Source organism: Lissotriton vulgaris, chromosome 1_1 (assembly GCF_964263255.1).
Source record: "Lissotriton vulgaris chromosome 1_1, aLisVul1.2, whole genome shotgun sequence".
NCBI classification, from domain to species: domain Eukaryota; kingdom Metazoa; phylum Chordata; class Amphibia; order Caudata; family Salamandridae; genus Lissotriton; species Lissotriton vulgaris.
The window spans coordinates 217704416-217717830 of NC_141685.1; the positions used below are offsets into that span (position 1 = coordinate 217704416).

The 13415-nt window shown below is 46.1% G+C and overlaps 1 protein-coding gene across 3 annotated transcripts in view; it reads left to right on the forward strand.

Moving 5' to 3' along the window:
- Window positions 1-13415, forward strand: part of LOC147740926 (uncharacterized) — a 758774-nt gene that overhangs the window by 691065 nt on the left and 54294 nt on the right. For all 3 annotated transcript variants that reach the window (XM_086936040.1, XM_086936035.1, XM_086936046.1), the window contains one exon: window positions 4244-4287. In XM_086936040.1, the coding sequence (XP_086792166.1) occupies window positions 4244-4287 (44 nt within the window). The remainder of the gene's footprint in view (window positions 1-4243; window positions 4288-13415) is intronic.

The following is a 13415-nucleotide window of genomic DNA, read 5'->3' on the forward strand; positions in this document are numbered from 1 at the left end:
GGGGGAGGTAACGAAATTTACGATGAGGCGGTCCGGCTCTTGAATGAAAAGTTGACATGGGATTATGATGGAATAGTGGGAACCCCTCGTTCGTAATGTTTTGACATCAGATATTGTTGACGATTCCTGTGCAACGCCAAATATTTATTGTTTAGGACACAAAGGTTTGGGAATGTACTAACATGTAAAGAATTTGCCCGAAGCCTAATATTTAGTATATAAGGAGCAACCCTCTTTGTACAAATCGAACAGGCTCCTAGATACTGCCCGTGTGTAGTTTCTGTGACTTCTGTGTCCCTGCAGTAATAAACCTTTGGTCTTTGACGCCACCATCGAGAAGCCCGTGTTTCTGTTTATTTGTGCACCGAGACAGGTAGAACTCTGGGGTCTTCGGGTGTTATCCCTGACACCTCTGGACAGAACCAAAAAGTCCAGAACTCCATCCTGCCCAGCTGTTCTTCCCCCTCTCGCCTCCTTCACACCACAGCCAGAACCCCACCGTCCTCCCGGGTAACCTGCTTAATGGAGGCCACAGCACGGCAGTGCGGCGGTCATACACAGCAGGTGCACCACAGGCATGCCAAAGGCAAGCCTGTTTGCACCCATCTGCGCTTAGACTGGGCACAGGTCCAAGACTCGTGGCCCCCCTCCACCCCACCACACATACTAGGGAAACAAACTCCGAGCCCTTAACCCAGGGCCCAGCATCATAATTTGATACTGATCATCCCACATGAACATGGCTGAACCATTCAACTGCAGGTTCTGCCCTCTCCACAGCAACATCAAATCTGCCACATCAAAACTCCTCCCACCACCACCAACGTCGAAAAACTCCATTGCCTGCTCATCAACACCCGCTCTCTCCACAAACATGCCAGCGAAATCTGGGACACCATAATCTCTTTCAGGCCAGACCTAGTCTTTCCCACTGAGACACGGTTAAACATGTTATCAGCAACCGTTATCACTGCCGATGTTCCCAGGGATAGAGAATAATGCACCACGACTGCACTAACAAACATGGTGGCCGAATAGCCATCATTCACAACGAGTACATCAACTGCCCCCCCCCACTACCACTGTTGCCCCTACTTCCATCATGGATCTCCTCATTTTTCAGATCAACACTAACAGCCAAACCACACTAAGAGGCATTGCAGGTTTCATCTCCCCACTAGCTATCTACTCCAAAGATTTCCTCCTCCTAGGGGACCTCTGCTTCTACCTGGAGGATCTCTATAACCCCAACACCACCAACCTCCTCAAGATCCTGGCGAACCTCAGACTCTCCCAGCTAGTAAACAACCCCCCAAACACTGGCAGACAAACACTGGACCCCATTTTCTCCACTCACAACAAAATCACCTACAGCCACACCAGCTAAATCACCTTGTCTGATCACTATATAGTACACTTCCTCAGCTCCTCCACCACCAACCCCCTGAAAAACCTCCCTAGTACTCACCACAGGAACTGGAGCAAGATATAAGAGGACCACTGGGCACACACACTTGATACTTCACTACCTCGTTCAAACCTTTAATACCTGGATGACTTTGGACTCTGCAAATCTCCCCAACAAACCAATTGGTTCAGAGACGAATCTGTCAACAGCAAACAAATCTGCAAGAAACTGGAAAGGACATGGCACGCCAACAAGACTCCCTCCAATAGGGAGAACCTCAAAAGAGCGCTAAACAAATACCACTCCCAACTAAAGAATGCCAAGAGAGGCCCTCAACAACCGCCTAAAAGCAAGCTCCAATTACAGCAAGAATCTCTTTGGCATTATCAGGGAATGTACCAACCCAACAGCAACAGAGAATGCCATCACCCCTTGCTAGTATCTCCATGACTCCCTCGCAGGTTCATCCACAACAAAATTCTAACAACATAAAAACACTTCATCCCCAACCTCCCCTTGATACCTCACACTCTATAACCAACAAAGACAGCACCCAGCCACCATCTCAGTCTGGGAACCCCACACCACTTCGCCCCACTGCTACCCTCAAGAGCTCCATCCACCCAAGAGCTCTGAGGGACCCCTGACCTCACCACATGTTTAACAAAGGAACCAGCTCCATCATCAAGGAGCTAACCACATTCTGAACACCTCCATTACCCATGTATACCTCCCCACTGCATGGAAGCACACAGAAGTCAAACCTCTTCTAAATAAAACCATAGCAAAACCAGAAGACCTAAGAAATTACCAAACCATCTTGCTAGCACCCTTCCCAGCCAAATTCCTAGAAAAAGCAATCCTTCTCCATGGCCTCCTCCAGATGGACATGCCAGGAAATGCCCCCAAATAGATCACCTCCTTTCTCACAGGCAGAACTGAAAGCATCAACCTGTCACCCTACTCCTCAGCTCCAAAGGAGTCCTAGAAGCGACCTTTCTTAACCTGACTCTCTTCAACACCTGCAGCCCCCCATCCCCCAGCCACCCTGGTCAAATCTCATAGCACGAACATCATATCCTACATGAATGACACCCAATTCATCCTGTCCCTTTCATCTGAACCTACCAACACAAAAGCAAACTTCCAAAGGTGCATGACCAGCATCACCAGTTGGATGCAGAGCAAATGCCTCAAACGTAACACCGATAAAACTGAGGTGCTCCATTTTTGGGAGCACCGCCTCCCCCTGGGACCACAGCTGGTGGCCCTCTGTCTAGACTCCCCCTTCTGACCCCACAGAACAAGCAAAAAATCTAGGCATTATTCTCAAGAGCAATCTATCCATGGAAAAACAGGAAACAGGTGAATGCCATCTCCTTAGCATGCTTACACATCTTCTGCATCCTGAAGAAAATCTTCAAAGTGCTCTCCACTGGCACCAGAAGCACCATCTCACCAGTTGCCTGGAATATGGCAATGCCCTCTATGTAGGGATCAACACCAAACTCCAAAACAGGCTCCACACAATACAGAACGTGGTCACACGGCTGTTCCTTAACCTGCTTAGACAGACCCATAGGAGCCCCCACCTCATTGCACTGCACTGGCCCCGTCAGCAAACGCTTCCATTTGAAATTCCTCACCCACACTTACAAAGCCCTTCACAATGAGGGACCAAACTACCTCAACCACAGAGAGAACTTCCACCAGCCCACACCACAGCTGTGCTCCTCCACCCTCCACCTCGCTCACTACCCAGAATCCTCAGAAGAAGCAGCCAATTCTCCTCCCACCTTGCCCCCAAATCTGGAACGACCGCCCCTTACCTCTCTGATCAGCACCAACACTACTGGAGTTAAGAAAGGGACTAAAAACACCTGTCTCTTCAACAAATAGCTTGGAGCAGCAGCACGTGCCCCCAGCGTCTGGAGACCCTCACAGATGATATGTAGTGCTCTATAAATCGCATTTGATTGATTGAAGATTTTAAATTATATTTTTCAATGACCAGGTATTTCTGCTTGCTACCGTGCAAATGTTATAAAACGTTACATGTAATAAGGAAACCCAATATTATCCTATGAACTGATAGGTCTTGCAGTAATGAAACTACCAGGGCATTTTAAACTTAAAACCACATGTCCAGTTTCTTAAACATACCGCACCCTGCCCTAAGGTCTGTTTAGAGCCTCCTGAAGGGGTCACTTATATGTATTAAAAAGGAAGGTTTAGGCATGGTAAAGGGATTATTTTGCTAAATCAAATTGGCAGATTAAAACTGCCCACAGGCTGCAATGATAGGCCTAAAACATGTTTAGAAGGGCTACTTGAGCATGTGGCACAATATGTGCTGCAGGTCCACTAGCAGATTTGGTACTCCTGCACAACAGGAAGTGTCCAATTAACAAAGGTCATGTGGAAATTATAACACTATGACTGTTTATTCTCAGCTGTGTAGGTCCGGAAATTATATATTAGTGCAAAATATTAAATATGTGGTGATTTTAAATGCAGCTACAGAATCACTTTAATACATTGGCAATGGTGAACATGAGGCACTGTTTTGTGATTAATAATCATTTGACATTTCTGTTATAAAACAAGTCCGGCATAAGATGTCAAATGTAATTTTTTGTCCTTGTTATGATATAGCACATTGGTGAATATTGAAGTTTTGAATAAAAGTATTTTCCCTATAATCATAATTGGAAAACAGTTTAATTAATCCAAACAATGACAATAAATGTGACATTTCTAATGTCTGGACAATAACAAAGAAGAGTTTGTCCTAGAAATGGTTGAGTCATAACATTTGTTTTGTATCTATTATAGATACAAAGATGATTTCAACCTCTGCCAAAGTGGAAGAGAACGTGGTAAGTGTAATAAAATATGTAAAGTTTTCAGCTTGTTCACAACCGTAAATGTACATTATAGTTATATTCGTAGGGAATCCAATATGTTTTTACTCTTGTTGGGTGCACCTTGGGGTGACGTTTCCGTCCTAGAACGTCTTAAAACTAGATATACTTTAGTGCTTCCATGAATCCTGGTTGCATCACCCTTAGGGCACTCTCTTAATTTCCATATAGGTTTGAATGATTTCGCAACAATGGTTTTAGTTGGTCATTCCATGAATTTATTCATTCATTTCAATGCAAATTCTCTTCTTGAATCTTAATCACAGATTTATTTATTCAGCGCAATTATAAACATCTCCCATTTATAATCAACTCCAATGCATTTCGAGCATGTCCTGCTCTTCATCAGGGAGTATTTTAACTGTCTCTTAGCGAAACGCATATATAAAGTTTTTTCTAGCCGATATCAGGTTGTTCGGACGGCGGGGTCGGGGTAAACGGCCCGACCCGCCGCCAAACAACCTCTTTGGGAATGAGATTTGTGTCCCAGTGTCGGCTCAACATCCTGTGATTCTGGGCTAATTGGCAAACCTCACCAGATCAGAAAAACTACTGATTTAATGTTACTGAATCTCATGTAAAGCACTCCAGGCTAAATAAAGCAAAAACAAATAATGGGTATGGGGCAGCAGGTCCCAGGAAAAAAAAGGAAGAGAGCCTGTCAGCACAGGAGGGGGCCCCTGTGCATTTTTAAGGCAGATGACAGAGGCAGTTAACACCTCTGTCACCTCCTAAAGTGCCAGCTCATCCTCATTTTATTGGCTCAGCAGAAGCAATAACAAGGGGATCAGCTTCAATTTATTGAGAGTAACTATGTTTGCAAGCACTTTTGTAAAGATTACGGGATTTTGACAAAAGTGCTTATTTTGCAATTTTTATTGTGCTAACCATGAAATTGTGATATCCTGAGAGAACGAATTGAAAAACATGATGACCTCCATGGTCTAAAATGACGCCTTCAAGATCTAAAATGGTGAAGTCCAGAAAGCCCTAGGTCAAAGCCATGGTGAAGGTTTCCAAATTTGGGCTTAGTTACTTTTCTGGAAGTAGAAAATCTCCAGCGAGACAAGGCAGGAGGCTGTAGTCGAAGACACTTCTACGAGGCCAGAAACCCCTTTGGCGAAGGATCGCTGAACATAATTTTCTGCTGTGGAAAAGAACCTAGTGGGAGCAGCCGCAATGTCAGGCCGACTGACGATAGGCCTTGGGCAGACAGATGAGCAAGTTGGTCCCAGTCTCCTCCTGGTTCTCAGAGCAGTTTTTTGCCAAACATGTTCTATGTCCCAAGTTTTGGTTTTCCTCTATCTGGGCACCTTCAACACTGCAACCCAGGCTCCAGGACTGGTGAGACACCACTGAGGGGTTCAGGACTCACTCAGACTGAATCAAGGTGCGGGTTCAAGATGGTGGTAGCTTTTTGTGTCCCTGTGGCTCTGAACATGAGGACTGCAAACTAGCCCTTGGACACTCTGGTAGACATAGGTGCAGATGAAGAGGTTGGGCTCAAACAGCAGGGCTGGTCTCCAACGTTCAAAGAAGGCTCCAGGCAGCAATGCTGCAGTGTTTCCAGGTACAGCAAGGCAGTTTTGAAGCGTGCTTAGCATGCAATCATTTGAGAGTCCTTTCTACAGGTCCAAATGTGAACTGAAGAGTGGGTCAGAGGTCAAAAGTGAACACAAGAGTGGGTCTGAGGGTCCCATATTTATACCTGATGCTCTTCCTCTGAAAGAAGGTGATAGCTTCTACAAAGTTTCTTTCAAGTGCAGGGAATTTGGGACTCCCTTGCCCTGGCTCCAAGCTGGCTCCAGAGATAATCTAGTTGTGATAGGTCCTTTGTGTGAACACAGAGCACAGCCTATTCAGTTGCAAGCAGGGCTGTGCTTAGCTCTGCCCCATCCTTCCAGTAGGTGGTCCATTCAGACATACCTAATCCCTTATTTTGTGACTGTTACACCCAGGCATGTGACCTGAGATATGCTTCAGGCACAAAAGAACTTAGAGCAGGAAATGTCAACTTCATAAAAGTGCAATTTTTTCAAAATTGTGATTAAAAATCCAACTTTTCCATTAAAGAGTATTTTTCATTACAATTTAATGGCCAACTAGTCCTCATTAAAAGTTTGCACCTATTAGATGTAATAAGGCAACCCAATGTGATACTATGGGATGGCTAGGTCTCATAGTAGTGAAAATCCAATTTAGGAGTTGTTCACTACCTGAACATGTAAAGCTTAAAATGCCCAACCTTTTAATTACAATGCACCCTACCCTGTGGGTTACCTAAAGTCTACAATAGGGGTAGTTAGTTAGTTAACATTCTTTATTCGGCATGTACAAATTCCATAAAAGTAGCAATTTATCAAGATAGGTTACAGTCCAAATAAAAAAAACAATTCATCAATCTGAGACCTTCATGATACAATTTCAAAATATGTATAAAAACATACACATCACATATAACCTGTCCCACATCAATTCAACTCATCTAGAGGCTTGGTTCACGCTACCCCTTGTAGTCCATAGTCTTAATGGAGCCCTTAAAAAGTTAGTGATACAAAAAAGTGTAAAAGCATCTGGAGCCAATTTTAAAAATAAAAGTGCCACCCCTGCTTGTTTGAATCTGGCCTTTTTTTTAAATACCCTTCAGAAAAAGTCTTCTGGGATGTAAATAAAATAAGCAAAGTAAAACAAAGTGAAGGGTGTCCTGTGGAGACCTATGGTCGCAGCCACAGGGCCCCTTGATCTCTGAGGGTAGTGTAAAGCCTGCTGGCTGCACTAGGACATGATGCAAAAGATTTAACTTAAACCGGGTCATTAAAAATCTATTGTGGGCACTGCTTATGCAAGACAGGTATGGTTCAATACCCTCGGAGGACCTGGCTACTAAGTATTCTCTCACCGATGGTTTGGTCAGCTCTCTGTCTCCCGAAGCGTCGAAGCACAATTAAAGAACCAGTCCTTAACCAAGGCCTTATACTGCATGCTTATTTTCGAAGGGTTAGCAAATAAATCTACACATCCCATTTTCTCAAAGGACTCCTTCACATATTTAAGCCAGGGAATTTTGAGTCCATAAGCCAGGGAGAGACAATCTTCGATAACCTGCCTGCTTCGAGCATTTGCCCAGATCTTTACCCAACAAACTAGGGGATTCACACCCCACCTATCCATGATATAACGGGCACCCAATTCTTCATGTACAATGTGGGCTGCCGTGCTCTGGGGGACTCTTAACAAATGCCTGAGATACTTATTCTCCTCGGTTTGTAATTGGTTAGCCTCAATGAATCCCCACACCTCACTACCATGCAGCACTTTAGCACAACACATAGAGCCATATGATCTCAGAATCTGCTCTGGGGACCACCATCCTAGCCTTTCTGCAAAGTTTATTATTGATCCGGTACATCTGGTCATGGTTCGGCAGTTGTCTTCTAATAAATATTTAAAATGTAATCGCCCATCAAATAACATCCACAGATACAAAAAGGACTATACCTTTCCTAACTAGTGAGATCCAATTGTGTAATTATAGGATTAACCTGGCTTTTTGCCCACTTCCATGACATAAGATTTTGTCAAATTGGAGGACAAGTCCAGATTCTCCATGAAAGATACAAACCCATCTATCAAGAGCTGCAGGCCTTTAAGGGTATGTGTGAGGGGTACAGCGTCATCTGCATGAAGCAGAATGGGAATCCCACAGGTACCTATCCTTGGGGTGTCTGCCTGTAAAGTGCTTAGTGTGCGATCAAGACCGTTTATGTATAACATAAACAAAAAGGGAGATTATCTGCAACCCTGTCTGACACCATTGGAGCACGCAAAGGGTTCTGTTTTAGTTTGATTCTGACTGTATCTAACTGCAGCAGTGGTGTTCAAATGCAAGGTTTTTAAGAGGTTAATATGCCCAGGGTCCACACCAAGCCCGCCCATTATTGCCCACAATTTCCCTCTATTGACTCTGTCAAAGGCCGCAGTCAGGTCCACAAAAGCCAAATACATCATCCCTGGGCTGACTACTGTGTATTTAGCTGAGATTAGGTATATGTTAAGGCATTGGTCAGTTGTAGATGTCCCAGGCCTAAAACCAAATTGGACATCAGTTATGATGTGGTGCTCTTCAGCCCAGTCAGATAGCCTACTTAAAACCACCCGCCATAATACCTTTGCTGACACATCAATGAGAGAAATTGGGTGGTAACATTGTGGGCTATCCTTATTGCCTTTTTAAAAAATGGGTACAATTGTGGCTGTGGACCAAGAAGCTGGCATTACTGTGTCCACTTCTGCATTTATGACCCTAGTCAGGATTGGCGTCCAGAGATCCACGTTGTTTATAAAAAGGTCAGGTGGGATCCCATCTTGGCCCGGGGCTTTATTCCTGGTTAGACACTCAATTCCCGCTTTGACCTCGCCCAATGAGAATCTCAGTGGGGGTAACCCCCGCTCCCCATTATGCACCTGCAGCTGATCCGTACTTGGGTGCTAATTATAAAGCCCTTTAAAGTGCTCATACCATTGCTCCGGTAGGATGTTATCACTCAACCTGGGTTTGTTAGCATCTTGAAAGCAAGGATTATTTTTGACTCTCCATAAAGCGGTGGAGTCCTTTAGTGTTATTGCCTCTGTCAAGTCTTCCCAAGCTTGCTTTTGTAATTGACCTTTTCGTCCCTTAAGAGGTAACTTGTAATTTTTCCGACAGATGGACACCCAATCCCTATGTCTTGGGGAGGTCTTTAGGGCGTCTTTCAACTCTCTAAGGGCAGAGGAACATTGTCGGTCAAACCATTCCGGGTTATCCCTTTTGACACTAAGCGTTAGGGCTCTCAGCAAGGTATCAACTATTCGGGCAACGTCTTCAAAAGCCTCAACTAATTCTACCACTTCCACTTCTGGTCTAAACACCTTAAAATTACCTGTTCACCATCTTTTAAAAGAGATTTATAAAAGGCCTCACCATTGACCTGTGTCCAGCACAACCTCCTTCCCTGGTCCGTGGCCCTTACCCCCTCAACCCCCATTCCAAGCGGCTCCTGGTGGTGCCTAGCATCCACCAGAGATAAGGCGAGGGGGTTTTAATCGCTAAAAGCACTGTAGATAATACTGAACCTGGACACACAGTTTCTGAATGAAGTAGAAAAAAATATATAGTCAATAAAAGAGGCACATCCTCTGCCTATAAATGTGGTATGAACCAATGTACCCTGTTGGACATCAATCAGGTCCATCGTGTGTGTTAGCCTGTGTGTGTTTAGTAGGCCGCAGAGAACCCTGCCCTCATTTGTGTGTTCCATGTGTGGGTCGTCCTCAATCATACAAGTCGACCAATCCCCACAGGATGCTCTTATGTTTGGGCACATGTGGCAGTTAAAATTACACGCTAAAACTAACTGAAATGCCATCAGCCCTTGCTCCTGCGTCTGGGTGAGTCTAGCGTCCAATTCGTGTAAGCTTGCAAAAACCCTGTCCATGTGATGTTGCATTATAAAAATGTATAAAAAGTAACCTGTAACCTTTAGTAAGAGAAGTGAGCCCCTGCACAGCTTCAGAACACCAAACCAAATCTGTCCATCTACCCTGTAATGTAAGATCAACATATATAACCAACCCTCCCGTGGCTCTCCCGGACGTTGCCTTACGTTCCGGAAAAAAGAAGGTTTTATATCCCTCCAAAAAGAAGTTAATATTTGCTGGTTCCCATGTTTCTTGTAAACAAATTATCTGGAAATCCCATATGTATAGTAGCCATTGTCTGTTCTTAAATTTAGTGGATAGTCCTGCTATATTCCAGGAAACCATTTTCATTTCTCTCCCAATTGGCCTTTCTACACTAGCAATTACCTGGATACTATTGGTTATGGAAACATTCAAGTGTGAGCCGCTGTCCATATGGGCATTTATAACCTATTGAACTCAAATGGTTTGGGCTTCCACTGTCCCTGAGATGATTTATTCTCCCCTCCTCCCTAGATCTATGTTAATCACGGGGGTGTCACTCATTCTGCCTACTTTCCCCAATGGACCTAGTCAGTCAATATCGTTTACGTCACTTAGTGGTGCAAAGACGTTATTTGGCTGTGGTACATTGGCCCATCCAATTGCACCCTCTTGATGACACACATCTCTATAATGTTGGTTCAGATAGGGAAAAGATCTGTAGAAGAAGCCCAACAGGAGCAATTTGATACATGAATCCACCTCAGCTTGATAAAAACCCATTACTCCCTGAAAAGAGTCTTGCGCACATGATCAGGATGCCTAAGCGTCACAATCACACAGTCCCCTGGAAAGGCTTTCCTGGTTCTGCTGATCCAGGACACCCTCCTTGCCATCAGGATGTGTCTATAATCTTTGTTGTTGAACCCTGAATTCCTACACATCCAATGTGCTACCTTATTAATCAGTTGTGTCACAGGTTCCTCTTTTTGGCTTCTAAGTGCTGGCACACCAGTTAAGACAACTGTGTACGGGCATGAGTCTGGGGGTAGATCTAAAACTGGGAGGCCTTGAGTACTCCTCGCACTTAGAGAGGATATATTACTTTTAGTTGTAGACGCACATTGTATCCCCTTTCTCCCCTTTTTGACCATGCAATATCTGCTACATGTGTTGATGGGTTGCCTATGGACCCTGTCCTCCGTCCCCTCGACCCCCTAATAGCAATACTTGCACTGTGTCTGGTTACTTCAGAATGTATATGTGGAACTCTATTGCCCATAGCATTATTCCCAGTAGCCTGTTCATTATCCCCACGTTTCCTTCCCTCATTAACATTTATAGGTAATGAGACTGGAGCCACAGGTTCCCCCAGTGCAACACATGCACACACACCTACATGTCCCTCGGCTAGCTACACCGCTACCAGAATTCACAAGTGACAACAATTTTTCTTCAATTGACCCTAGTCTACATAAAAGGGGCGCCAGAAGAGCAGTCATCAGAGTGTCTAATCATTTCCATTGGACGCAGTCCCCAGCCAATCCTTTGTTAGGTTCTGGGCGGGTTTATCAGGAAACCTGGTTACTTGGTGCTTCGATCTAGCTTTTTATTTTTGTGTGGCACCTTCCCTCGTACCTTTTGCAGGTGGCTCTCCACTGCAAGCTGTCAAAGTATTTGATAGACATGTCGTACTTTCCCTGGCGACCCTTTTTGAATGAGTGATAACCTCACCACGGCATGCGCCTGGTGTAATTGCATTGTGTGCATTATGTGCCATGGGAGGGATCACAGGGTCTCCGTCCAAAAAGGTGCGAAAGGTCCGGCTCATTGTCCCCTATAGGTATTCACCTGTTACAACGCATTTTTTACTCCGCACTACCACTACAACGCGGGCATTACAACGCATACCGTTACAACGCATGGCGCTGGGGGGCGCTCTAGGATAAGAGGTAAGTTTAATTTACTATCCAACACCTTCCCTAGGGTCCACGGGGACTGGAGTTAGAATAGTAAATTATACTTACCACTATCCAGCACCCCAAAGCGCTATGCGTTGTAGCGGTATGCGTTGTAAATACCGCGTTGTAATGGTACGCGGAGTAAAAGTATGCGTTGTAACGACATACATCCTCCCCTATAATATTTGGTGCAAGAGTGGTAGAATTGATCTGTACAACTGTAATCACCTCCGGTGCCACTGACAGCGAGTCTGGGAGGGCGACTAGTTCCCGGTTTTTGCTAGAACCAGGGGTGGCAAGACACGGATGATCCACGAAATGCTGTGCACCCTTGGGGGATTTAGCCGCAACTATGCTTCCCATTGAAGACCCTTTCTGGGCCGCAAAAGTATCCAGTGAAAGTCTTTTTTCAGTGAGCTGGATCTGATGGGTCAGGACTGGCTCTGCTCTTCTCAGAAAAGTGTCCAAGGTCCCCACAACCCCCCCACCCCCTTGCCAGTAGGCCCATAACCTTACGTTTACTCAATTTTGTCGAATACCTGTTACCTGAGATAGAAACTGCCCACAAAATACACTGATACAGTTCAGTACCTTGATTTTGTAGCAGAGGTCCACCTTGATGTGCACTTTAATGCATAAAATCAAAGGGGGGTGTCCCAGCCCAGCCACTTCCTGTCTCTGATGGGCTCGGACGGGCCCGCCCTTGCCTGCGCACGTCCTACGTGGCGGGAGCCCTGGCCCCATCTTGAGCGCCTCCTGGTGCGTATGACATGGTCCGCTGCTTGCGTGCCGCGAGGCCTGCTGGGGGATGTAGTCCGCAGGCTTGTGGATTATGGCAGCAGGAATGGCAGTTTGAACAGCGGTGTACACAGCAGACAGCAGACCCCCTGTGTGCTGTGGAGGATTAAAAGTTCAGGGATGGCCAGCGCAGCAGTAGTCAGTTTAATGGGTTCCCGCGCGGCGGGAGCACTGGCCGCTCTTGAGCGGATACTGGTGCATATGACGCAGTGTGCAGCTTGCGCGATGCGAGACCTGCTGGGGGATGTAGTCCGCAGGCTCGTGGATTATGGCGGCAGCAAAGGCGGTTTGCACAGCGGTGTGAACAGCAGGCAGCAGACCCCCTGTGTGCTGTGGAGGATTAAAAGTTCAGGGATGGCCAGCGCAGCAGTAGTCAGTTTAATGGGTTCCCGCGCGGCGGGAGCACTGGCCGCTCTTGAGCGGATACTGGTGCATATGACGCAGTGTGCAGCTTGCGCGATGCGAGACCTGCTGGGGATGTAGTCCGCAGGCTCGTGGATTATGGCGGCAGCAAAGGCGGTTTGCACAGCGGTGTGAACAGCAGGCAGCAGACCCCCTGTGTGCTGTGGAGGATTAAAAGTTCAGGTATGGCCAGTGGCAGCAGTAGTCAGGTTAATGGGCTCCCCCGCGGCAGGAGCCCTGGCCCCCTCTTGAACGCCTCCTAGGAACGTATGACGCGGTGTGCGGCTTGTGCGCCGCTAGACCTGCTGGGGAATGGAGTCCGCAGGCTCGTGGATTATGGCGGCATCAACAGCGGTATGCACAGCGGTGTGCACAGCAGACCCCCTATGTGCTGTGGAGGATTAAAAGTTTAGGTATGGCCAGTGGCAGCAGTAGTCAGATTAACGGGCTCCTGCATGGCGGAAGCCCTGGCCCCCTCTTTAG